The sequence below is a fragment of the Thamnophis elegans genome, chromosome 1, assembly GCF_009769535.1.
Source record: "Thamnophis elegans isolate rThaEle1 chromosome 1, rThaEle1.pri, whole genome shotgun sequence".
Classification (NCBI taxonomy): Eukaryota; Metazoa; Chordata; class Lepidosauria; order Squamata; family Colubridae; genus Thamnophis; species Thamnophis elegans.
The window spans coordinates 112,605,578-112,633,099 of NC_045541.1; the positions used below are offsets into that span (position 1 = coordinate 112,605,578).

The 27,522-nt window shown below is 37.0% G+C and overlaps 2 protein-coding genes across 2 annotated transcripts; one reads left to right on the forward strand and one right to left on the reverse strand.

The window, feature by feature from the left end:
* Positions 1–260: 260 nt before the first annotated feature.
* ERH (ERH mRNA splicing and mitosis factor) lies at positions 261–7,127 on the reverse strand. The gene is given in 5 exon segments (XM_032227903.1): positions 261–702; positions 705–739; positions 5,021–5,141; positions 6,094–6,181; positions 7,025–7,127. Coding segments are annotated over 5 exon segments (312 nt in total). The 5' UTR covers positions 7,028–7,127; the 3' UTR covers positions 261–637.
* Positions 7,128–7,369: 242 nt separating this feature from the next.
* On the forward strand, positions 7,370–27,352 carry SLC39A9 (solute carrier family 39 member 9). Its single transcript, XM_032227891.1, has 7 exons — positions 7,370–8,047; positions 11,257–11,365; positions 18,254–18,448; positions 20,511–20,579; positions 22,014–22,099; positions 23,290–23,424; positions 23,866–27,352. Exons 1-7 carry the CDS (start codon positions 7,952–7,954, stop codon positions 24,094–24,096), a joined length of 921 nt encoding a protein of 306 aa, XP_032083782.1. The 5' UTR covers positions 7,370–7,951; the 3' UTR covers positions 24,097–27,352.
* The last annotated feature ends 170 nt before the right edge of the window (positions 27,353–27,522 follow it).

The window sequence follows — 27,522 nt, forward strand, 5'->3', positions numbered from 1 at the left end:
TTTAGAGAGGCACAGCAGAAATGGAATCCAAAGCTGCAACCATTTTAATCCCAATTATTAAAGGGGGGGGGGGATCCAAAATATGACAATGTTATCACCAAAATTTGCCAGTGCAGAATGCTGAGAAGTGAGATTGCTCATTCCTGTTTATACTTTAATTATGTTGTGTAAATCTGTTCATAAATTATAGTTACACCCAACCTGGCTTAATGCGTGAACTCAGTATGAACTGGAAAATATAATTAAAAGGTGTTTTTCTCTTTTCTTAAGAATACCCAGCTTATAAATCACCACTCAATATATTTAACTAAAGAGCATTATTTTATTTTTCACTATGATTTTTCACTGCCTCCAAGTAATACTACGATCTCCCCTTCTCTGAGGAGTACATATAGCAACGGTGGCAAAGGAGATGTGAATAATCTTTAGGACCTTGAACAAAATAAACTAAGAAACGTGAAAAATTAAAAATTAAACTTCTGTAAAAGACGTTTTCTTCTGGAATTGAACAAGTCTCTTACAGTTCTAACTGACTCAGTCCTAGTCATAGGTTTATAAAGAATGAACAGTGGACTACAAGACTTTCACTACAGAATGCTGTACACACCTGATGTTCACACCCTCCCTCAGTGCCCCATTATTTGCTTGCTTGCTGAGCTTGTCTGCGGAGAAGAACATAGATCTTCTCCTTTATCCAATCTTATTGTACGGCTGGTATGTCTGAGTATCAGCACGATAGCTGGTAGGAAAAAAAATAGATAATATTTTAATATTGCTGTTCATCATACATTTCTGTAAAACATTTTCTTAAAACCAGTGTAATTCTCAACATTTTGAAATCCCCGATTTCCAAGAACATTATTCGGTCTTTCGGAAGATTAAACAATTATTTCTTTGAATGTAATTCTATAACAATATTGAGGCAGAAATTAAGCACACACTATATTCATTTTATAAAACCAACACTTTTACTCCTTTTTTTAAAAAGCTTAAGATCTTTGAATTTATTGTAGACATACACCATCATATAGTATAGTATGGCATAAAAGGTGCAGTATTAGATGTATAATTAGACTGTTAAAGAGGAATATATTTGTTTACCTTAAATAGCTTATACAAGTCTGTATATATTTATATATTTACTTGCCCAATCTGTAAAATATAATTCTGGGCAGTTAGCAATATGACATGAATGCCCTCTGGTGGCTTCCTAAAATCTAAACACTCTATGACAAAAAAGGGGAAAAAAGAAAAAGAAAAATCAAAATAATATTAGCTATCTTTTTAAGGAAAGTGCTGTTTAAAGTTGTTCTGCCTTTACAAAGGAATACATTTTGAAAGGTCCACTATCACAACACTGGAGTTAGCATTAGTATACTCCACTACTCATGGTTTCCATAATCTTCTAATTAAATGGGTAATGTTGCTTAGAAATTCATAATAAAGTATCACCAATATGTCAATGACACCCAACTTTATTTCTTCACAAGAGAATTCAGTAGGACAATAGAAGTGTTGAAACAATAATAATGGAGAGGTCTGACTAGAAAACCAATTTTACCACAGGTAAAATGGAAGTACTTGATGTTAGATGCTCAACAAAGGAAGTAAGGCTTTATTCTTTATTAATCAGAAAATTCTTACTCAGGGAATGCTGCCTGATCTGACCTTAATAGTGGATGCTCAAATTTACAGTGTTAAGTTGTTGCTCCTCTAAATATAAACTCACTGTGATTATGCATGCTATTGCAATATGCACATAAATAACATTATTCTAATGTTACAAATCTTGAACCTGATTTGGAAACTTCCACTTGTTTAGAGCATGACCACCAAAATATAAACTATATACTATTCTGAATATATACACTTTGTCTATGCACTGACTTTCAGTGAGCAACTGGGCTCAAATTAAATGGACTAGTTGTACTGACTGTGCAGCAATCTGGAACTGAAAAGGCAAAGGACATTGAAGGGATACTTAAGGTATACCTGCGTATACCTGTGAGAAAGTCCTTAAATGAGCTAGGCTTATTTTAAGGAGATTTCAAAAGATGTGCCCTCCAAAATTAACTTTTTTTTTCTGTGAATCCAGACTGCTCCACAGCTCTACTAAAAAGATATATGCAAGAAATGCCTCCTCCATATGAAGCTGGCTAAAATCCAAGAATCTCAAGAGTACCTAGTCCAAATGTCTACACTAGAAGACTTCAATATAATGATCAGGTAAAAGTCTCAACTATGATACATCTCCTCCAGGGGATTTTTCGTTCAGCTAATAAACTGCACAATTTATATCATTCTGGGAAATCTTTTCCTTTTAAGCCTTTATAATATTCTGTATTGTTACATCAGTCCTTTTTAAAATAGTACATAAAATCAACTCCCTCATAAAAGTATATCATTGAATTAGTACAATATGAATACGATGGATGTATTCCTAAATAATTTCACTATTCTAAAACTTGTTGCTATTTCTCTTTATACTGAGATTATTCAATAAAGAACGGTTGACATTCCATTAGGATTAGATTGTACTTATAAGGCGAGAGAGGACTTATCACAAGTAGTTTTTAATCTCACAGCAGAAAACTATACCCCAAGATATACTTAACTTTGATTCAGCATAAGTTTTTGTTAACTCTTTATTAACTACTTCTCTCATATACTATTTATTCCATGAACTTTGTTGCATTCGTGGAATAAGGTTATTATTAAGGAATTAATCAGTCGACAAATTGGAATATCCTCCATGTAAACATTCTTTGTAGAGCCAGTTTGGTGTTATGCTTAACAGGCTAGAAACTGAGAGACTGAGTCCTAAATTTTGTTATAGGCACAAAGTCAGCTGAGTGACTTTGGGCCAGTCACTATCTCTCAGCCCTGGGAATAAAGCAAGGACATCACCATCACCATCACCATAAAAAAAAAACTGGTCAGAAAACAGCAGGGATTAGTCCAGGCAGTCACCAGGAATCAAAAGTGCAGCAATCGCCATTTCCCGCTACATGATAGGTATAAGCTGTGGAATTCTAGTATTTTGTCAATAGCCCCACACGTTAACACTGAATGCAATCCAAATCAGGATTTTGTACTCCATTGTCAGCTAATTTTAGGCTTGTAATAAATTATAAGCTAGCTAAGCATTGTTCTACAATGGTGAATGAAAATTAGAGGGGATTTTGTGAGATGGGTGGTGATATTAATTTGATAAATAAATACCTTCTAGATAATCAAAGCAGTATCAGTAAATTATATGTTTCAAAAACATATTTATATTTACAGTAATACTCATCAAATATCTCTCACATTCAAAAGGCAGAAGAATAGACCAGTAACATTAAAGGCTAATTACGTACGTGCAAACCAGCATATGTACAGTGGGGCAAAAAAGTATTTAGTCAGCCACCAATTGTGCAAGTTCTCCACTTAAAAAGTTGAGAGAGGCCTGTAATTGACATCATAGGTAGACTTCAACTATGAGAGACAAAATGAGAAAAGAATCCAGACAATTACATTGTCTGATTTGGGAAGACTTTTTTTGCAAATTATGGTGGAAAATAAGTATTTGGTCACCTACAACAAGCAAGATTTCTGGCTCTCACAGACCTGTAACTACTTCTTTAAGGGGCTCTGTATTAATGGCCCGTTTGAACTTGTTAGCAGTATAAAAGACACCTGTCCACAACCTCAAACAGTCACACTCCAAACTCCACTATGGTGAAGACCAAAGAACTGTCGAAGGACACCAGAAACAAAATTGTAGACCTGCACCAGGCTGGGAAGATTGAATCTGCAATAGGCAAGCAGCTTGATGTGAAGAAATCAACTGTGAGAGCAATAATTAGAAAATGGAAGACATACAAGACCACTGATAATCTCCCTCGATCTGGGGCTACACGCAAGATCTTACTCTGTGGGGTCAAAATGATCACAAGAACGGTGAGCAAAAATCCCAGAACCACATGGGGGAACCTAGTGAATGACCTGCAGAAACTGGGGACCAACGTACCAAAGGCTACCATCAGTAACACACTACGCTGCCAAGGATTCAGATCCTGCAGTGCCAGACATGTCCCCCTGCTTAAGATAGTACATGTCCGGGCCGGTCTGAAGTTTGCTAGAGACCATTTGGACAATCCAGGCATTTGGATAATCCAGAAGAGGATTGGGAGAATGTCATATGGTCAGATGAAACCAAAGTAAAACTGTTTGGTAGAAACACAACTCGTGTGTTTGGAGGAGAGAGAATGCTGAGTTGCATCCAAAGAACACCATACCTACTGTGAAGCACAGGGGTGGCAACATCGTGCTTTGGGGATGTTTCTCTGCAAAGAGACCAGGACAACTGATCCGTGTACAGGAAAGAATGAATGGGGCCATGTATCGTGAGATTTTGAGTGCAAACCTCCTTCAGCAAAGGTATTGAAGATGAAACGTGGCTGGGTCTTTCAGCATGACAATGATCCCAAACACACTGCCTGGGCAACGAAGGAATGGCTTCATAAGAAGCATTTCAAGGTCCTGGAGTGGCCTAGCCAGTCTCCAGATCTCAACCTCATAGAAAACCTTTGGAGGGAGTTGAAAGTCCGTGTTGCCCAGCGACAGCCCCAAAACATCACTGCTCTAGAGAAGATCGGCATGGAGGAATGGGCCAACATACCAGCAACAGTGTGTGTGCCAACCTTGTGAAGACTTACAGAAAACATTGGACCTCTGTCATTGCCAACAAAGGTTATATAACAAACTATTGAGATGAACTTTTGATATTGACCAAATACTTATTTTCCACCATAATTTGCAAAAAACATTCTTTCCAAATCAGACAATGTGATTGTTTGAATTTGTTTTCTTTTTGTCTTTCATAATTGAGGTCTACTTATGATGTGAATTACAGGCATCTCTCCTCTTTTTAAGTGGGAGAACTTGCACAATTGGTGGCTGACTAAATACTTTTTTGCCCCACTGTATATATAACTGTAGAAGTAAAATTGTAGATGTTAAATTATATGATACATACACAAGGCAGCTAAGGTCAGCCAAATCATCGATGAAATCAAATAACTGGCTAATATCATATGTAATGGAAGGGCTATTAGGATTCATTCTCTTCAGGTGTTCTTCATACATTTTACAGACTCCTAAAAAAGAAAAGAATGGCGTTTAGCAGTTACATTACACATTTGTGCTACCTAGTTGTCAGAGTACTTGAATGTTAAAAAATACAAAGCAATCTGAAGAGAAATATGCTAACACTAGGAATAAATGTTAATTCATCTATTTGTGAGTGGATAAATACAAATACCTTCACAATTTTGTATAAGAATTGCAAGAAAAGTGAGTAAGATATAGATTCATCATTTTCAATCTTCTAAATCATACTAAATATCATGTAATCTAGATATTGCCTCATTATTCTGCATGACTGACTATAGTGCCCAAAGCTGAGGGATATTGGGGTTCATAAGATATCCTTGTGTCAAACTGCTAGAGCAGGAGTTATCAATGACATTACTTCATTAATCTAATAAAAAGTAGACTTTACAATTATGCAATATTTTCAATTTGATTTAAAAGCAGTGTTTCTAAGTACACAGAAGCAGCTTTCTGAAATTAACTACAGGTAGTCCTTGACTTATGACCACAATTGAGCCCAAAATCTGTTGTTAAATGAGACATTTTTAAAGTGAATTTTGCCCCATTTTATCATCTTTCTTGCCTTGGTTGTTAGGGAATCACTGCAGATGATAAGTTAGTAACCCAGTTGTTAAGTGAATCTGGCTTGCCCATTGACTTTGCTTGTCAGGTCACAAAAGGTGATCACATGATCTTGGGACATAGTAACAGTCATAAATACGAACCAGTTGCCAAGCATCTGAAGTTTGATCACATGATCATGGGGATGCTGGAAAGGTCGCAACTGTGAAAAATGGTTATCAGTATGGTCAGTGCTGTTGCAACTTTGAACAGCCACTAAACAAACTGTAATAAGTTGAAGGCTACCTGTATTATTTTAGTTGGCACATGGTACAAGAATACAAGATTTATTAGCTATTTTCCTTTAAAACTCATTTAAAGTTTTTAAAAAATTACCTTCCATACATTCATTTACAGATTCATAATCTGCGTAAGTCCTGCCTTCAGGCCGTTTGGTAGGCTGAACAAGCAGAATTGTATGAGACTGAAAAGGAAAGACAACATCTTAAAAGGGCAATCAACAATAAGTGTCAAAAAGTTAGATGTGTCAAATGCAAATATTTTTGTTCCTGTGCACAAATTTTTACATACAGAAACCAAGGTCGTTTATCTGATGCATACATACTACGGGAAGATTCATCCTTCCATTTCAGCGATAGTCCCGCCCTCCCCACCCAATAGCTCTCGACCTATTTTTTCCAGTACAATTATATATTTTTTTTAAAAACCACTGTAAAACTCTACCGATTATAATTCAACTGTTACTACTCCTATTCGTTTTATCATCGGAAATGTTTTCGACTGTTTTGTCTATAATCCACTTTCAAATCATTTAAAAAAAACCGGTGATAAAACGTTCCAAAATATTCCCTTCTGCTTGAAGGGAACCGTTACTTCTCTTCTCTGTTCAAGGCGGGCCTTTTCCTTTGGGGGTTTGGCAAATACAACGAAGGCCAGGGGATAAAAAAAAAAGTATTCTGGGAAACTCCGGAGTTGGATGGGGCGCTGGCTGGCATCCCCCTTCCGAGTAGGCCCCCCTGAACATCCCTTCCGAGAGCAGGTTGGTCCTTCTGTCCCAATATTGGAAATATTGTAGGGAATATTGTGAGAGAGAAAGGGGGGGGGGGGTCCCAGTTAACGGGCCGACCTCCCATCGCCGCCATGGCCACCTCAGGCCCACTGCGAAGCAGTAACGAGACGAAGGTGTTTTATTCACGTGGAGGCCCCAGCTTATTTATTATTATTTTTGCAAATAATTTCAGCCCGCCTTTTCAGGCCTCAGCCTCATAAAACGACGACCACCCGCGCTTTATCTCCTTCGACTCACCATGGCGACTCGTTCCGCTCGGCTCAGGCGCGAAGCACAAACTCCCCACGACGCTTCTTACCACAATGCACCGCGGCTACCGGATGCAGGGCACCTAGTCTTTCTTGCGTTGTAAACCCCTCCCGCACCTCGGGTTGAAACCATAGAGACGCCGTTGCTTTCGCTCTCCGGTTTCAGAAGCTAGAGAGGCCTCTATGCTTGTCCCGCGAGATTCACACTCACACGCAACCACTTTTTTTTAAAGGAGGCGGAAGTTCTCATCTGGTGTCGCCCATCTTTGATAAGGGCGTCGCTGCTCCCAGACTTCATAACAGCACGCTGGAGTTTTTAAGTCTGCCATCTTACATTGGGCCGGAAGGGAAGGAACAACTAAACCTGGACTGAATAACGTTTCCTTTCAACTGCCAAGTCTCCCGGAAATTGAGCAGGGGAGAGGAAGTGGAGGGCCCGACTGCCACTTGGCCTTTACGGCGTTAGCGGAGGGAGATGATAGATAATAGTGGGTTAGGCAAGAAAAGGGCAGGCGGGTTTTGTTCCCGCCTTCTGTTTCCATGGGTGTAATTGCTTATTGGCTGAGGAGGAGTTGAGCTTCGGTAATGAGGCCTTGGTTCGCCTGCCCGCCTTCCCTCTGAAGAAAGCGGGGAGCCTCTTGCCTGAGCTGAAGGGAGCCCAGCTGAGGGAAAGAGGAGAAACCGGACTCCGGGGCGGGACTTGAGAAGCAGCCTCTTCGGGGGGTTTCCGTCAGTCTCGGCAACAAAACAGTTTGAACCTCTTGGCTTCTCTTTTATTCTGCACGAAAAACGGGGTGCTCGCCCCGCTTGCCTGACGCTGAGGGGCTCGGCCAAGGTGTTGGCCCATGTGGCTTTATTCGGAGCCGCGAGGGCAAATTCCTCTGCTGAGCCGCTGAGCCTGGAGGAGAAGCCGGCCATGGATGACTTTTTATCCATTAGTTTGCTCTCCCTCGCCATGCTGATCGGCTGCTACGTGGCGGGGATCATCCCTTTGGCCGTCAACTTTTCCGAGGTAAGGAAGGGTCGGTCTGAACACCTGCCGTCCAGGTGTGCGGAGGAAGGCAAGAGTTCCGGAGAGCCGACGGCGTCGGTTTTTTTTCACTTCTGAAGACCGATATTGAGGTGGGGGAGGGGGTTGTACAGGACAAATGAAATCAACGCAATAGGAAACGAAAATCCTCGTTAAATAAACTTTAGAATAAGCTCATTCAGGTTCGCGGTTTTTAACCTCAATGCTTGTATTGCAGTACTAGGAAGGAAAAATGGCAGAAAGAAAGAAAAAATGTGTCAGCTTTGAGATATCTTGACTACAGGTAGTCCTCGGTTACGAACTAAATTCGTAATTTAGAAGTTACAACGGTACTGAAAAAAGTGCCTTGCGACCATTTTTCACACTTATGACTGTTGCAGCATCCCCGTAGTCATTTGATTTATATCGGGATGCTTAACAACTGGTTCAAGTTTATGATAGCTGCAGAGTCCCCTTTTCTGACCTGACAAGCAAAGTCAGTGTGGAAGCCAGATTCACTTAACAACCGTTTTACTAATTTAACAACTTTGGTGATTCACTTAGCAACTGTGGAAGGAAAGGTTGTAAAATGGTGCAAAACCCACTTAACAAATTTCTTACGTAACATAAATTTTGGACTTAATTGTGGTTGTAAATCAACCACATACTATACCTATACTCAACTAGAGAATTTTCCTCTCCAATTCTTTGCTCAAAGCCCAGTTTCCTTTTGTGGTGTCAAATATTAATATCTTCAGCAGTTTTAAGGTTTGTCTGGAGTATCAATCTTTTTTTAAATTTGATATAAGAAATCATTTTGCTGTATGCAACATCCTGATTTTTTCCCCAGATAATTGCCCTATTCTTTTTTCAGCACTGTTGGCTAAAATTTGTTTAAAGAAACCTTACTTCACATAGTAGTTTTTTCTCTGATCTCTTGCATATGTGCATTTAAAGTGAGTGTATTAAAAAAAATACATTCCCACTTTGTATTTATATGCAATGTAGTAAAATATTCTACATTTTGGAATGAATAGTTTCCAATATATTTTAAAAGACTCAGAAAGCCAAAAGCAGCTCTATATATTAATTGTGATTGTACTCAAATTATGCATGTGATGCCAAAACATCCTGCCCATGATATAAAAAAATATTCTGATTATACAAAGTTTTCTGCAAAAATGCACCTTATTTTAATAATGGAAGCCAAATTCAGTGAAGCATATGGAACTGTCACTGAAGTAAGGCTTAATTAATAAACAGCAAGTGCATAGTATGTCTAAAAATAACAAAACAGAATGCCAGGTTAAAATAACTTGAAGAAATTTTAACTATATTTTTATTTTTTTCCATCTTGTACAAATACTATGTTCATAGAAAAAAGAAACGCAAAAACTTACTAGCATGCTTCAAAATTTTGCAAGCCAATTGCCTGGTCATTTAGCTTATTACCTATACTTAATACTTGTGGGTGATCATCAGGTCTGCCTGTTTAGAGAAAATAGGTTCTTTATTTTCCAAATTATGTGAGAAAATAATTTTCTAAACTGGAATTGCTGTAAGGATTTGAAAATGTGAAAATCTCAGGATTGTTTAAATCAAAGAAACTTTAAATAGCTAATAAAATATTAATCAAAATTAATAAATTAATAAATTTAATTTATTAAAATTAATAAAATGTTAATTTAGATTTTTTTCTTAAATGTAAATTTATATTGTTTCACACTGAAATCTCTGTCTACTTCTTTGAATAGCCTCCATTCATTTTCAGAGTTAAATGAGTCTTTATTTCTTCATTAAACTTATTTCTATGCTATGACAATCAAGAGACTCTTACATACTGTGAGCAACCTTCAACTTTTGTAAAAGAAGATTAATGTTGCTTTAAATGTGTAAATAAAAAGATATTGTGAATAGCTCACTATGAAAGCATCGAATGCATATTTCACATACATTTGCATAGTCTAATTTCCTTAATAAAATATAATAACATCAGGTGTCTTGAACAAAGCATTCCAAGAGCATTTGTGGATTGTGTATATTATAATTGCATAATTATTGTAAACCATAAAATCTGGCTTTTGTTACTTTTATTAATGTCTGCTTCATCTTTAAAGGATAGGATTATGTGCTTTCATATGATCAAATGTTTTACTTTAGATTATTTTTAAAAAAATATGAGACCACCTGTTTTTTCTGATAGATAGTTCATTGTCATTAAGCTAACGTGCTTACACTGTATTGGCTAAAATGTGTGTTTTATACACATGCACTCCAGAAATCTCTTGAGTGATAAACTTCCTCTTTTGAAATTTGTCATGTTACTGGAATAAGAATCAAACAAGTTATGAAAATATCAATGTAAAGCAGTCCTCAGTTCAGATAATATCAGGGCTGGGTTTCGACCGGTTCGCACCGGTCCCTGCGATCCGGTTGGTCGCCGAACCCGGAAGTAAGTAACTTCAGAGAACGGCGAAGGCCCCCCCCCGCGCGCGCCCGCACACCCGCGCCCGCTCCTTACCCGGTTTTTTCGAATTCCGCGCTTTCCATGCATGCGCAGAACGCCTGCGCGATCCTCCAGGAGCAGCTGGAGCATCGCGCAGACGCTAGTACGCATGCGCGCGCCGCATGCATGCATGCGCGTGCCGCGTGCGTGCGTGAGGACGCCGCCGGCCTCGTTCCAACCGGATCGGTTGGAACGGGGCGAGAAACCCACCCCTGGATAATATATAGTTCTTAGAAACAATTAAATACTATATAAAAGAGATATACTATATATCTCTTTTATTTGTGTAAGTAGGCATCCACATTTCTATACTTTGTATTCAGGATGAGGATATTGGAAAAATACCTATTTTTGTGTGTGTGTGTTTTGGAGTGGAATGAGACAGTAAAGTATATGGAACTGTCACTGAAGTAGGCTTAATTTATAAACAGCAAGTGCATAGTATGTCTAAAATACTATGGGAGTATTTTACAGGGAGAAAGTACAATATGGTTCAAAGGTCTGATAGCAAAGAGGTCTATGACCTTTTCTAGTTCCAAGCTAAAGATGAAAACCAGTTAGCTGGGTTACAACACCTCAGTTATCCACCTTTAAAGTGAGCATTGATGAAGGATGTGACTGTTTTCTCCATATATATTACACACACATATATACAACATTTATCTTCAAATTGTCTTTGATTAATTATTTTATGTTTTGTTTTCAGGAAAGATTAAAACTTGTTACAGTTCTTGGTGCCGGGCTCCTTTGTGGAACTGCCTTGGCTGTCATTGTGCCTGAAGGAGTACATGCACTTTATGAAGATCTTTTGGAGGGTAAGAAAATAACTCTTATTCTGGTACAAGGAATTTGGAATAAAACAGATCTTTTGCTCAGACTATAAACATTTACTCTTATAGAAGAGAGATTTGTTTTTCCCTCCTCAAAATTAAATGCAAAATGTAGGCGCACTTTACTTTTTTAAAACAGATTTTATCGAATGGCACTTTAAAATTTAATTGTGATACATTGCGATTCAAAGCTATATATAAAATTATATAGCTTTTTCTTGGTTAGTTTCTTTCAGTTCAGCATCCTGTGACTTTCTCTTTTTTATGTTTATAAACATTAGATGATGTTTCAAAAACAATGTAGGAGCATGAAGGTAATATAGAGGTCAGGGAGAGATCTATTTCTTATTGCCTTCACTTGATCTAGCAACTGGATGTAATTGTGAAGAATCATTGACTGTGGCAGGCTGAAATCAGATGAATAAATACCATTGGAGAATGTATTTAAAATAAGCAAATTATGCAGTTTATATAATTACATACTTTTGATTGTAACATAGACATTTTGGTAGTACAGTCTCATTTTCTGCAGAATCTCAATACTTTTTTTAAAAAAATAAAACATTTTCCTACCCATATATCAGCAAAATATCACATAATATGACATATGGTTATCTTGCTTGGGCAACTATATATGATTTATCAGCGTCAATATTTTACCAAATGCTTATATTGTCACAAGTAGTCTAAGTTAGAGCACAGTGTGATGGCTTACCTCAGGGGTTCTCAATGGCACTAGGCTGCAGTATGCCAGAGACTGGGCCATGCAAACATGTGAGGCCCCATCCGCAGAATGCAGGCAGCATGCTAAATACCATGCCTCCTCTGGTTTGTGGGGAAAAAAATTCTCCACAGAACCTAGTGCCCCAAAGGTTGGGGACTGCTAGATTACATAGTTAGGACACTGGGTTGGAGGTAGCAAACGTAAGGACTGCTGGGGGGGGGGGGGGTCAGGTCCTGTCATTTGCTCCAGCTCTTTAACAGGATATAAAAGGACACCCCACCCCCTGCAGGTGTTTCAACCCCCACCCTAATGGTGCTCTTATCAAGTAATCCTTTCAACCCGGAAGCTCCTTACAGGAATACAGCAAATGGCCAGGCCTTATGTTATTGAAAGGGAAGCCTGTAATAGTTCCTTGCCTCTTTAAATCTTTTTCATGTTAATGAGGGGAGGGACAGAACAGAGTGCTGATAAGTATTAAGAAAATAAATATAGCTTTGGTGGAACTTTGATAAGTAGGAAATTAGAGTTTCTCAGTGGAGGATAGCAGATTATTTTGGCCATAGAAACACTTATCTAGGCTTATTATGATAGTCCCAACTCTCATGGCCTTCTATAAGCAGATGAGAAACATGTGTTCCTAGAGGACTTTAGAGTTTAACTGTATTAGCAATAACATTTCTTTTAATTTTCTATTTTAGTTTGTACTTTTGTTACTGTTAGTCATTCAATTTTGTATATTTCTAATAAGCATGTTTTGTAAAATGTCTAGAGTCCATCTAATGTTAGGTGTTCAGATAAATTTAATTAAGAAATGCTGCTTGGATTTCTTTTTAAAAAATGTGCAAAACCAAAAATTTTCTGGTGCTTATAATGATTTCATTTGTAAAATAGTTAAAATGATTATCAATCCATCCCAAATTATTTTCCTAAACCTCCCCCTGCCCTCCATAAAACTCCAAGTTACTGGCTTTGTGGGGTGGGGTGGGGACTGCCTTGAGTCAGTTTTTGACTTCTGGAAATTCCTTATTTTCTGAAGTGGTTTCCCATTGCTGCTTCTTAGGGCTAAGAGAGAACTGCCCAAGGTCACCTAGGTGGCTTTGTTCCTAAGGCAGGACTAAAATTTAACTGGTTTCTAGCTAGTGCCTTAACTTCTCCACCAGGTTGGCTCTCATTACTGGCTATTATTCCTGTAAATAACTTCAGTTCAAAACCTTTGTTCAAACATTACATGACTGTTAAGCAATGTTTACTAATTGGGGGGATGGGACAAAGGTTATTTCTTCAAACCTAGTATTATTTGATACTATACCTCAGTGGTCCCCAACCCCCGGTCCGCGGACCGGTGCCGGGCCGTGGAGTACCTGGCACCGGGCCGCGCAGCGGCCGGGGGCCATGATAGCTGATCTCCCCCCCGCCCTCTTGCTCTGCTCGCCCCGGGAGGGAGGGGGCGGCGGTGGCGGCCTCGGCCCGAACTTGGGATGCTGCTGGCGGAGGCTGCCTGGGAGGCGAAACTTTGTCCGCGGACTCGCCCGGCCCGCCTGCCCCGTGGAATGACGAGGGGGGGAAGGAGGGGGCGGCGGCGCTGCATTTTCCTCCCAAGGAGAAACTAAGGTTGCGGGGGGGAGGGGCGCAGCGCGGCCGTTTCGGGGGAACTTGGGGAGCTTCGCCATTCCGAGAGGCCGAGGGAGGCTCCGCTGCGGGAGGGAGGGGAGGGCGCCCGCCCGCCGCCGGCGGCTCCCTTCGCCCAGCCTGGCACCACAGTAACTCTCCAGGGCTGTCATTTTGTCGCCGAAGCGAAGGCGCGCACTTGGCCTGGCGGCCGCTCGGGCTGAAACGACGCGGAGCCTCGTGCTTCCCATGGAGGGGAGGGGGCAGGCGGCTGACCTCCCGTGTCGCCAGGCGGTTCGCTGACACTTCCGAGAGGCGAAGGCTTCGGTGCGCCAGGCCTCCCGCCCAGCCCCGAATGCCAAGCCGACTGCGGCTCCTTTGACCCGCCTGGTGAAGCGCCCGTTGCCGCCCCCCGACCGAGTCTGCTTCTTCCCGTTTTATAGCTGTGTATTCTACTCCTTGTGAAGAGTCAAATATGGTGTCAAGATGCGTATTCTGTAAACTCTGGGAATGCTCCATACTTCATGGAGGGATATGAGTTCCTTGAATGTGTTGCATGGAGTCTTGCGGATACAGGCTCAAAAGGAAATAGAGAAATTCGGCTATTTAGAACTTACTCAGAATGTTCACCTAAGAATAACGCAGGTTTATGCCAAATTTTCATGTACTACTCTTGAGAATGTTGTCAAATCAGATTTTACTTTTTAAAACATTAAAATAGCTTAAAAGAAGCAACCTAGTTAATATTCAATAAAATTTTACATTTTACAGCGCGCGCGAACAACGCCCCCCCACTCCTGCGCGCCCTCAGCGGGCCACGGTAAAATTATCAAAGGCTGACTGGTCCGCGGCGATAAAAAGGTTGGGGACCACTGCTATACCTTGAAGCCTTTTTAGCATCCTGAACTATATCTTTCCTTCAGATACTTTTAATAAATAAATGAAGTATTTATTTATTTGCAGATTGAAAGGATAAAAAATAATAAAATTTATAACAAATACAAAAAAGAAAACAAGAGTAGAAAAAAGAAGACTTAACTATACCCTTATCTGTTAACAGATGGTTTTAGATATTTGGCAGTTCAGTGAAGGAAAGGCAGCAGTAGCTGAGAAAGGCATAATATTTTGCATTTTAGTTTGCTGATATTTGTGTCTCTCTTCAGAAATTAATAACCCTGGCAACTGTAAACCATAAGCATGATTTCTTCTCAAAAATACTATGTAATTGCAAGGAAGGATCAGGTCTGCATTCCATTTTAATGGAGTGTGGCTAGATAGAATGCATCTCAACACAGTAATTCTAGAGAGACAAGCATCCAAATAGCATCAGATTATTGCCAGATGTTAACGCTTTTCCTCTTCTTCATGGTTCTCATGGTTCCATCAGATGAACTGCTGGAAAGAGCTGCATTTGTCTGGAGGATAATAATCTGGGGCCATCCAAAGCACTAGATACAGTAGCTCTCCTGATGATTGCTTCTTAAAGAGTGAAGAAAACACAATACACAAGAGTTTCTTTCCCTCCCCTTCAAAAGAGTTCAGTGGATTAGTAGGACTAGGTTTCTCAATTCATGGTCCAATCACATGAAAAAAGAAAACATGAGCAAATGCTACGCAGAGATTTGCGTAATTTAAGAGGCCTGCATATTCCAGTATTTATATTTTATATTGAACATTTCATTCAGTTTTGAATGATGTTACACATTTTAATAATATTTTAAATTGGAAGTTTAATAGAAGCATTCTGGATGGTATATTTGAAGATTGAATATGATTGAGAACAGATTGTCAAGCTCACTGGAGCAGTCATGCAAAATAACCATGCCTAATGGCTGATGTATGATGTGATATATCTAAGAATAGTGGGCATTTCAAAGTATGTTTCTAGTATTAATCATTATTGTAAGAAATTCTGTGCTTATCATGTATCTTATTATTTGGATATCTTTTAAAAGCAGAGTCTTATTATTCAGTACCATAATTGTTTAGTTATCCACCCAGGAAATACAGTCACATGAAAAAGGAAGTATACTCCATTGAATGTTCCACTGTTTCAACATATTTCAGCATACAGATTTGATCTTCATTTTAACAATATTGATGATATAACAAATATTCACCATTTACATTTTATAGTCCATTGTGCAATTTAAAAAATATAAATGCAAATTTTGCACGTGGAAAAAGTATACTATGAAGTTTTTTTTTCTTTTTTTAAAATCATACATGGACATATCAATATTTTGTTTTCATTCAAATGGTATATTTTATTTATTTATTTGTCAAGTTTTAAAATCACACATCTCCCTCGCATAGGGACTTCAGGCATTGTGCAAATAAAATATTAAAACATAAAAACAATATATAAGATTTAAAACAAGGCAAAGATGATTAAAAATCAGTGTCAAGAGGAAGGAGGAGGACTTTCAGGAGGACTAGCCAGCCTCATGGCTGTATGCTGTATGCATGGCTGTGAGCGCAAAGCAAGTTATGTTTTCATATCTTTCTTAAAGGCCAGGAGAGTGGGGGCATGCCTCATCTCTAGGGGCATAAAGAGAGATGATTTGATTGAACAAAAAGCTATAAAAATTAACTTCGGATTATTTAACAAAAAATTAACAGATATGCCATTTCATTATGTAGAAAAACTAAGCACACCCTTGACTCAAATACAGTGACTATTTTTTACCCAATATGTATATATGTTATTTCATAGGATATGGCTGCAGTATTATTATTTATCCCCTTTATTATTTTTTACTTCCCCCTTTTATTATTTGTAAACTTTAGTGTTATTATTGTATTCTGTTCTTTTGCAAGTACACGGAGTTGTTCTGTATTGTAGACAAAGTCCTTGAGCGTCTAACCACACTTGGCCAAATAAATAAAGTATAAGTATACTCTATCCCTGCTATTGCTCCCTTTGGCAGAAACAATCTCAAATACATATTTCTTTTAACTGTCTATCACTTTCCAAGATCTACTGGGAGGAATTTTTTCCCACTCTTCCATGCAACTTTATTCCAACTGTGCAATATCTGAGGAGGTTTTTTGCATGCATAGCTGTTTCATCCCACAGTATGATAGGTTTTCTGGAATGTTTAGAGTCATGTTGCAAGGTTCACTTCACAAGGTGGAGCTTCATTCTTCTAACAACTGGTCTCACATTATCTAAACACCCTCTGGAACAATGAAAAATTCATAGTGGATTCTACGTTGTGATCTCCCCAGGCCTTGATGCAGCACCAAACTGTAATATTTTGATCACCATTCTTGTTATAATCTTCGTCTAGTGAAATTGGCCAAATAATTTGATATTTTTTTTGCCTTGGCAGTTGAGAGCACATTGTTCTAGAAGTCCTAATGTTTGTCTAGGCATTCAAGAGCAAATGTGCTGTGATGTGTTTTTTTGGGCAACAAAGATTTCCTTCTTGAATACTTCCAATGTAAATCTGTGCAGCTTTCTAATGGTAGACTCATGACCTTTAACATTAGTGGTGAGACAGACTTGTGGGTCACATGGGGTTCTTTTTTCAGCAACATGGTTCTTCTGGGTTAAAGTTGCTGGTATAGCCTGGCCTGGGCAAGTTGATAGTTGTTTGAAATCTTCTCCACTTATAGATTATTTTCTGGACAGTGGAATGATTGATGTCCATTATTTGGCAATTTTAAAAAATCATTTTCTATCACTCATTGATATCTGTAACCTTCTTTCTGATGAGAGATCTCCTGTAACCTTCTTTCTGATGAGAGATCTCCTCTGATCAGACAGTTCTTTTGACCTAAGGGATGTGATACCACCCACTTCAGCATTAAAGAGCAAATCAAACTAAATGTCTTAAGATTTCAATATGACAGGTTCCTCCCAGATCCTTGGTAGTAATGTTCCACCTATTTGAACCTGATCTTGTGCACCTAGTCCTAATTTTAGATAACTGAGGTAATGATAAATATATGGATGTTTTTACATTTTTCACATGTATTTATGTATTTAAATTACAAAATGGACTGCAAAATGTACATGTTCATGATATGTGTTATAACTTATTTATTAATATTATTGAAATGAAGATCAAATATCTATATGTTGGTAAAGGAAAAAAAATAATGGGGTGTACTTTTTCACATGAAAGTGGATTGATTTAAACCATAAAAATATTCTGCCAAAACAGAAAATGAATACAATAAAAAGAAGACTTTCATAAGACATTGAAGATATTTTGCCCAAAATTCTTATTACTAGCCTTTAGTAATTCAGATTCCTGTCTGCTTGCTTATGCCTGCGGATATACACTATTGTTTTCAGTTATTTGATGAAACAGTTATTTGATGTTACATTCAGATGTACAGTTATATTACATTGAAGCAATTAGACTAATGCTTCTGATCAATTTTAAATCTTATTTTTTTTAAAAAAATTACAAGATTTGAAAATTAATTAGTCACTTTTAAAATTAAAAATGCCCCAAGGCATGTTTTGATTTTACTTAATTGAGGCTTCTGCGAGTCTAATTTCATTTGTTCTTTTTGGTCTCCTTTAGCAAAGCACCACCCAGTCAGTGAGAGTCAAAAGGTCATTGAAACTGAGAAAGCAGATGTTCCAGAGGTGCATGATCATAACCACAACCATGATCATTCAAGATTACATGCTTACATTGGTGTTTCTCTTGTTCTTGGCTTTGTCTTTATGCTGCTGGTAGATCAGATTGGCAATTCTCACGTCCACGCTGCAGATGGTAAGCCAAAATTTTCCTAATAGGCAATCAAAGTGAGAACAATTATTCAGAAATATTCAAATAACTAAATATTTTTTGTACATGATACTGTGAATAAGAAAAAAGATGGGGGTGAATTTGGAGCAAAATAACATTATTTTCACCCTTATGATTTTGTGATCCAATGTTTGCTCAAAAGTTTACATTCTTAATGGTGAAAGAAAATGACCACGAAGGTGACTTTACAGCTGTAACTTCATGGACCTACCATAGCCACCATTGTTCAATGCTATCATAACTTCAAATTGTCACTGAACAAATGGCCATGAAGTGAAGACTACCTGCACAGGAAGGACTTTAAATGGACACTCTCAATTTAGAAATTGTAAAGTGTGAAATTTGTAGAGATTTTTTTGGAAAATGAACAAGTGAGCTTCTAGCTTTAAATGAAATTTACTAAACCCATGAGTAATTATTATTATTATTTTATTGTGTAAATAAAGCTTCTAATTAGTTACACAAAAACAATTATGATGGCTTAATTCAGTGTAGTAGTATTGCCTGAGATTTCTACTATAAAACAAACTAGGTGGCAGAAAGTGTTTATTTTAACCAGAAAAAACTTGCTCATTGAATATTGAGCACTGAAACACTGTGCTTGGTTCTATGCAGGCACCTGTGGGGGCATGTCTTCCACACCAAGCCTCAGTGTTTTGATATAATAAGCATTTCACAGATAACATAATTCCATCTTCAGTATATTTCTTTAACCCATAACTAACCTATGGCAAGTCATAGTTACATTCTACTTGTCGGAAACTAGACACGTCAAGTTAAAACCATTGTTAAACCATGTAAAAGTGATTTGGAGCCCATGCTTTTCTGATTGCTCCATCTAACAGCTGCCTTTCAATATCGTGTCTGATATTTTCACTACTTAACAATGGTTACCTATCAATGTTAATCTGCCTCCGCCCAATTGGCTTTCCAGTATTTCCCAATACTTAAATTCTGGGTCTGTTAATTGGCCTGGGGTCCTGACGTGTATTTAGATCCTACTTCCACCACATTGCATATTGCCTACTTCTTTAACTATCTGTGAATTTTAATATTTATCATTTTAATATTGTAATGTTTTATATTTCATTTTTATCTTGTTGAAAGCCGCCTAGAGTCATTTGATGGCAAGGTGGGCATCATATAAATTTAATAAATAAATAAATATTAAACAGTATCTTTCAAAAGGTTTCACTTTCATGGAATATTTCATCCTCTTACATGGGAAGAAAGGAAAGAAGGAAGGAAAGATTCAAAGGCACTGACAAAGAATGTAATATAGATAATTTAATTTGATGAAAAATCATTATTGTAATCTATTTACAATACTGTAAAGTTATAGCTGCCAGTTCTTTAGCTGGTGTTGGCCTTCTTATGCATCAGGTTCTGATGGATTCAGAAACCAGCCATAGCAGGATATCCAAAATGTCTGCCTGCCTTTGCAGAGTTTATTGCTTTTTATACAGTTTTAACAAGTAGCAAAGAGTATATAGCAACAGCATTGTTATTAGTATATTCTCCTTGTCAATCTTTAAGAACATCCCAGCCAAGGTAGAGTCTCGCATATCTTGATGGTTCCTGGTGGTGCTAATAAGGTGAGCTCATAGACATTTGAGGTAAACAGGTACTGAGGCGTGGCAGTTTGCTGTGCACGGCCTCCACGTAACCTTTATATGTCCTCTATTCTTACAAGGTTCCTCCCAAAAGCATGGAATGTCATAATGTATCAGCATAGTATATGTGCAGATCCAAACCATGTAGTATTTTGCAATGTCTATGGGAAGTGCTGTCCAAATTTTTGGGTATGCACTATAACATAATTATTATACATTTTTATCCTATATAAAATGCCTATAACTCAGTCTTCTACTTTCTATTCAATCACCTTAACCGCTTTACTAAAGTGGCTCTTTATCCTAAATTAACTTCTGTTTTAACATTAACTTTTCTAGCATTTCTTCATTTCAGTTTCTGTTCCTGCTCTCTTATTTATATCTTTTTAACTAAGATTTCTTTATTATTTCAGACCCTGAAGCAGCAAGGTCGGGCAATTCCAAAATTACTACTACACTAGGACTAGTTGTCCATGCAGCAGGTAGGTTAATTTTGTTGGTTGTTTATGTTTTTCTTTTAAAAAATGATGCAGGTATTGTCAAGTCATGAGAGTTAGCGTTAAGCTATCATTGCATGACATTATCCTACTAGTTACTGCTACTAATAATGGAATAATGCTGTGGACCTTCTTTTTATTCTTCTCCGCAAGTTTACTCCACTTTGAGATAAGAGAGGAGGGAAGAGGCTAAACTGAACTGCACAAATATTTGTCTGACGATTCTCTGCAACTCAGAGCTATAGTAATTTTTAATAGGAAAATACATATTTGATCCAGTCTATAGGCTTTAAGTTAGAGACATTTCTGGAGCTTTATTTGTAATAAAAATGTTAATACTCTAGAATTACATTTGGAGACAATCTTTTAAAGTTTTTTAAAAGATCTAAACAAATATTTTTACTTTGTTTCTGCAAAACCATTACAATGTAATGTTAAAAAATATTGTGGTTTTTTGTATATTATAATATGAATTACTGCTTCTCTCTTGTTACTGTACTGTACTTACAATTGCAAGAAAAAGTATGTGAACCCCTTGGGATTAGCAGACTGTGTTCTTCTATTGTTGTGACTTAGATGAAATTCAGAGCACATTTTATGACCAATTCATGCAGGTACTCCATACTTTTTCTTGCAACTGTAACTATAAATTTTTTTACTGCTGCTACTTTAGACATTTGTTTCAAACACTGTAGCAATATATCTGAATTTTTAAACTGTAATCTTTTAAGACCCTGCCATCAAATATACATTCCCTTTTCCACTTTTAGAATGAATCTTAGAACTTTAAATCCCCAATTAATTATGTAAAGCAAAATTGACATTTAATATACCTAGGTTTCACAGTGAATCTTTAGTTGTAAATTTATTTCTTCATAATGTTGATTTAAAAGGCCAGCCTAGTTCAAAACTGACTGAAACAATTTGCTCTATGTTAGGTGACCAAGGCATGAAGGACTGTGACAAAGGACTCCCAGTTCAGGAAAGGGCATAGTTGGTGCACCAGATGAATATATGCAAGGGCCTTCCTGATCATATCTGGTTCCTGCTCAGAGAATAGAAACTGTGAATCCAGGAGGACCTCCTAATTATGCACCACCCCTGAATGGGGAAATACAACTGGATTAGATCACTGGGACCAGAAGAACCAAAAATATAGCAACAAAGCATATATTTTAACACAGTGTTGCAAAGAACTAAACAAAATTGTTGGCTATGTGACCATTCCTGATTCAAAACTGTTGCCATGGATCTACTCCGAAACATAAATATTAAAACCACCATCAGGAATGGGAGAGCAGGTTAAGATAAGAGAATCAGGTGACAGACTTACTCTTGTATAATTTAGCTCCAGTAATTCTTTGATCAGTGGATGAATTCACTGTTGTGTGCCTTGTTTTTCCTCCCTCCCTCATTAAGCTGATGGTGTTGCCTTGGGTGCAGCTGCTTCTACATCTCAGACTAGTGTCCAGCTAATAGTATTTGTTGCAATTATGCTGCATAAGGTAAGCTTTGTGTATGAAGCTTTTCCATGCTTCTTTCATCAGTGAATGATATTTGTTATTAGGCATCATGGACTTCAATGAAGTACAGAAACTCTTTTTTTAAAATATCCATGCACTTTTTAAAGCATTTGTTTGCTTTTGTATTTAGGATTGCATCTAAAAGTAGATGTATGCAGTTACGTACTGTATAGGTAGAAGTTTTTTGCTAGCCCCATAATGACATGTACCGTGTTTCCCAGAAAATAAGACAGGGTCTTATTTTCGTTTGACCCCCAAAATAAGCATTTGGCCTTATTTTTGGGGAGGTCTTATTATTTTTGAGGTGTAGGAGGCAGCGAGCATGGTCACCTAATGGCTGCTGCTGTGTTGCAATATTTTCTTGGAGGGCTTATTTTAGTGCATGTGCACAAAAGCCCGTTGGGCTTATTATTCAGGGAGGTCTTATTTTCAGGGAAACAGGGAGTAAGTAGCAGTGCTTCTTACTGCTGAATTTAATTGACTTAGAAGGTACTTTACATACAGCTAATTTTCATTAGAATCACATAGATCTTTTATAAGAGAGAGTGGCTAATTCTGGAAAAAAATTGGGCCTGAAACTATACTAACTTTATATTTTGGATTTGTTATAGAAACAGAACCAAGCAATCTCTTTGATTTTCCAGAATTACATTCTAATTCGACTAAATGGTTGCCATAGAAATTGTATTTTCACAATATGCCATGGTGCATATTTGTAATCACAAAATTATCTGAAGAAAAATTAATATGTTTGCTACTCACCAGCCTCTTTAGCTCTCCAGGATGCTTTTATCATAATAATCTGGATGTATATTATTAATTTTAAATATTAATATTAAAAATTAAAATAAGCATTTTAGTATTTGTTAATAAGAGTTAGCTTTTTTCAATTGTATGGCATATAGCGTTATAAAGAAAAGAAAAACAAGTATTTTATTATACTCAAAATGTGCTATCCTCCCTATCGGATACAGTGTTTTAGTAGCAACTCTACTATCACATTAAGGAAGTGCTATACTAATGATAATTAATACTCAACTATCAGAAAAACTTAAGGAAGGGCTCAGTAATGTGCTTCTGGCATTTGATCATACTAAACATTCTATTTGGCAAAGGGAGTACAACTTGTTTTATACTTGAGCATTAAATATTTTATTGCTTTTATGTTGTAGGCACCTGCTGCTTTTGGGCTTGTCTCGTTTCTTATGCATGCTGGCCTTGAACGGAATCGAATCAGGAAGCACTTGCTGGTTTTTGCACTAGCAGCGCCTGTTTTGTCAATGGTGACTTATTTGGGATTAAGCAAGGTAAAACAACTGGGAACCATGAACAGTTTTAAATAAGGAGGTTAATCATATTTACTAGCCAATTGTGCATCAGTATGTTTCTTAGGGAAGCAGTATTGCAGATGCTTAAATATTTGGTATTTTGTTTAATGGAGCATTTTTGCTGGGTAATGAATTGTTCTTTGAGTGAAAGTAGTGCATACAAAATGCAATTCATTTTTTTAACTAACACCAAATTATGAATGTTATATAAGTCATCTGTCCAGCACAAAAATTTGCAGGATAAATTTTTCATTGGTAGTAGAGGATTTTAGATCTCCAGAACATTAGTTTGTCTTTGAGGTAAGGTATAATGGTTTCTAAAGATGTTTTTGAAATTTCAGTAGAGTAACCATTGAAGTACAATTTAAAGAAGGATGAGCATTGTATTTTATCAGCATTTTTCCTTTTTTTATTTTACAGAGCGGTAAACAGGCACTTTCAGAAGTCAATGCCACTGGAGTTGCCATGTTGTTCTCTGCTGGGACTTTCCTGTACGTTGCCACAGTTCATGTTCTTCCCGAAGTGGGTGGAATGGGACATAGCCATAAACCTGACTCTGCTGGAGGCAAGGGACTCAGTCGCTTGGAGGTGGCTGCATTGGTTCTGGGTTGTTTGATTCCTCTGATTTTATCTATTGGACACCAACATTAAAACTTGGAAGACCAGCATTCTCCCCCTCAATCTGATATAAGCAGCAGCCAGTTGCTTTTTTTATTGCTGTCTCTCTTACCTTGTTAACCACCGAATGTATGCTAAGAAGTTGGAGAGGATCACCATTTCAACAAGAAAACTGTGGGAAAACCTAATATAAGTGAGAGAAAGAGTACTCTTTGACAGCTAGTTATAAATCCTGCATAATTTCTTTTTTTCTAAAGATATTTTAATTATGACTTCCTACCTATTCTCAGGGAAGCTGGAACTTGGATATTATCTGGGAAGATCCTTGCAATTCATCATGAAATCATAATCCAAGTATTCTGTATGTCAGCATTCAGAGCTGATCTCTTGACATTATGATGCTACCTTCTAATATGCGGGAAGATTGTTCACATCTTCCAAATGTTCATGTATTAATAATGGCATGGGCTGACTTAGAAGGAGGATCTGGTGAAGAAATATTTGAGGATAAAGTTGTAGGCAAAATTTGTATTGAATAAAGAAGTTCAATAGGATTCTTGCATTGAATTATAATGAAAGCACATTTGTTCCTTGATTTTAACAGGTTAGACAGTACGGAAGAGAGCCACATTCAGCAGAAGGTTAGATTGTTCTGCGCTCTAAGGAATATTATTGTTTATTCAAATAAATGCTAGTTTATTTACAAAATTTTGCTTTTCAAGTAGAATAAGTTAAGCCCTGTTCATCAGACATCAACCTCAAAAGCTAAAACTGTAATACTTTCTGATATTATTACCAAAAATCATTCCAGGTTGTGAGCTTATATTGAATTAAATGTCTGAAGTCTGCTAAAACTGAGTATCAATGCACCTCTGGAACACAATTCTATACATTGTAGTGGTTCGAAAAGGTAACTGTAATTATTAAAAAAACCTGTCAAAGCCATTGACTAAAAAAATTAAATGGTTAAAATATATGTTGGTTACTGGTGCACAGTTTTATATATGCTTTAAATTTTCAATCACATTGTCAAAAGTCTTTCATTAATAGTTAAAAATTTATTTATAAACAAGATGAAATGGTGTTTGAGTGAAATGATTTTTACTGGACTGGTTATTCCAAGAGATAAATGTATTCCTATTTTCAGTAATCTTTTGCAGTCCGGTAATTAATGAAACTTCTTTTCCATGCCTGCCTTGCTCACATCTTATATTTTCTTGACAGTGGATGTTAAGTTGTTCACAATGGTTAGGCTTTAACTGGCAGTTCCTACCTATTGAGTAACTTACTGGTTGTGCATCAATAGGCAATATTAGTTTTTCATTAAAAAAATCTTGCCTTTTTGGAGGAATGGCATTATGTCAGAATCAGAAAGGAATTAACATTAAATAATATAGACAAGATTGTTTCTAAGTTTTTTTTAAGCTAATACTCAACAGACCTATTGACTCCTATTCTTTCCAATATGTGTTTATCAGCTACATACATTTATATTATCAATAACTGGGATACATTATCTATGCTATTGTGGATCAAGCATCATAAAATGGTGCTATCAATTGCCTACTGCATCAAAAATGGATCTACCAGTTGTGCTTGATCTGTAAGAAAGCACTTCAAAGATTACAGTTTTAGAATTTTATTCTCTTCTGTGCTAGAAGAGAAAATAAAAACACATTTGTCAAAACATGGGACGAAAAACCCAGATATACTATTTTATATATGAATTGTGTTGGTTAATGTGGCTGTCACGTTTGCAGAGTTAATGATTGAAAATAAAAGTCATAAAATGCCAAATTATCATTGCTGGGAAAAATGACAAGAATATCTATTCTTCAAACTAGCAAGTTGGGAAATAATGGCAAAATGGCAAGTCACGAAACTTGATTGAAATGTCATTAATATAGAAATATTTGGAAAAAGAGTAGGGGTTCTGGGATATAATTTTGAGTTGAAATCAACATTTTTTAAAAAAATATTTGATTGTTGTATGTAACAGAGAGAGAACTTCAGGAATTCTGTTTTAAGCCAGACTCAGCTTTAAGTGCTTACTGTTACTTGCAAAACTTAATTGGAAGCTACCTAATCTAATCAAATTTGTGAAAGCAAGTCTGTTAATTCTATCTTTCCTGTTTTACTACCCTGGACTCAGTATCTAGAACTAAATTATTATTTATAAGGCAATGAATAGGCTTAATGTGTGATGTTTATTGCACAATAAACACCATAAGCCAGTACAGGGAATGCTTGTGGGGCTGATTTGCTCCTCTGTGGGAGCAAAGGTGCCTTGAATACTTTGCCAGTATTTAATTGCTAACTACTATTGTAGCAGTGGTGAGCCTTGAGAAGTGAATTTCTAAATAATAAAACAAATTCTGTAGCACAATTCCAGAAATTTGATCTCTTGTAATACTGAGAAGCTCCGTTTTGACAAATCATCTGGATTTGAGCATATGGATTTTAACCTTGCCCAGGTTTTAAAAATCAATGCAAATCATTGCTTTTTGTAGTCTAATTCTACTCATCTTGACTTTTATTACTAATCATATCCAAATTGTATTTTGAACTTCCCAGTAAACCTAAAAGCCATGGATTGCTAAAATAGAGATGCTTTATTAATACATTCTTACAAATTCCAACACTTCCAAAGGTCACATCAGTTGTAGACTGAGTTGAAAGTGGAAATGTTTACTATGAATTGTGTCTGTATGCAACATTACATTCAGTCACCTAATTGCCATTATTCATAAAACAATCTTTTCCCTATGCTGGAGAAGCTTAAGTTTGCAATATTTGACAGATATACTAAGGAAATGCAGTATCTTCAATTGAAAGGAAATGTCTTGGAATTTCTGAAACAGTGGAAAAGAAAAGCTCATAAGTGATTTTCCAATATCCTAAGTGAAAATAATTTTTAATATCCAGCTGTACCAGAATGGGAAAACTTGAACAATAAATAGGGCTGCTGTGCTATTTTATGATGAACCATAGGTAACTTGGAACATGGGAAGCCCTTGCAGCAGCATTTGAAGGAGATTATCCATTTCAAAAAGATACGAACTTTTAGGTGGTTCTGTTACGTCCCTAACCAGCTATGATTTTATGGGCAGTGTTCCCTGGTCATAGCTGTATACCTGATTCCGTGTACTAAAGTGTGATTTTAATGTCTTTTCTAAATCATTTGTACACATGAGATCATTCCATGGATGGCTGCCTTATTTTTAATTTTTTCACTTTAATTGTGAACTGTTTAAATATGTTTTTATTATATTAAAAATTATTTGCTGCATTGTTGAAATAAGTTGTCTCGTTTTTTAATGGTAACAAAAAAGCAATATGTAGATTATTCAAGGGGAAATGGTTTATAGTTTGCTTTATCTCATTTACTCAGTTCTAGAAACAGATTTGATTAAGCCATTTTAGAAGAACCTAGTGAAAAGCATAATAAATCAGCATACT

Coding starts and splice junctions, on each gene's coding strand:
- SLC39A9 (XM_032227891.1), top strand. CDS start 7,952: ATGGATGACTTTTTATCCATTAGTTTGCTCTCCCTCGCCATGCTGATC. Junction 8,048..11,256: donor TGGCCGTCAACTTTTCCGAG/GTAAGGAAGGGT, acceptor TTTTGTTTTCAG/GAAAGATTAAAACTTGTTAC. Junction 20,580..22,013: donor ACTAGTTGTCCATGCAGCAG/GTAGGTTAATTT, acceptor TCCCTCATTAAG/CTGATGGTGTTGCCTTGGGT.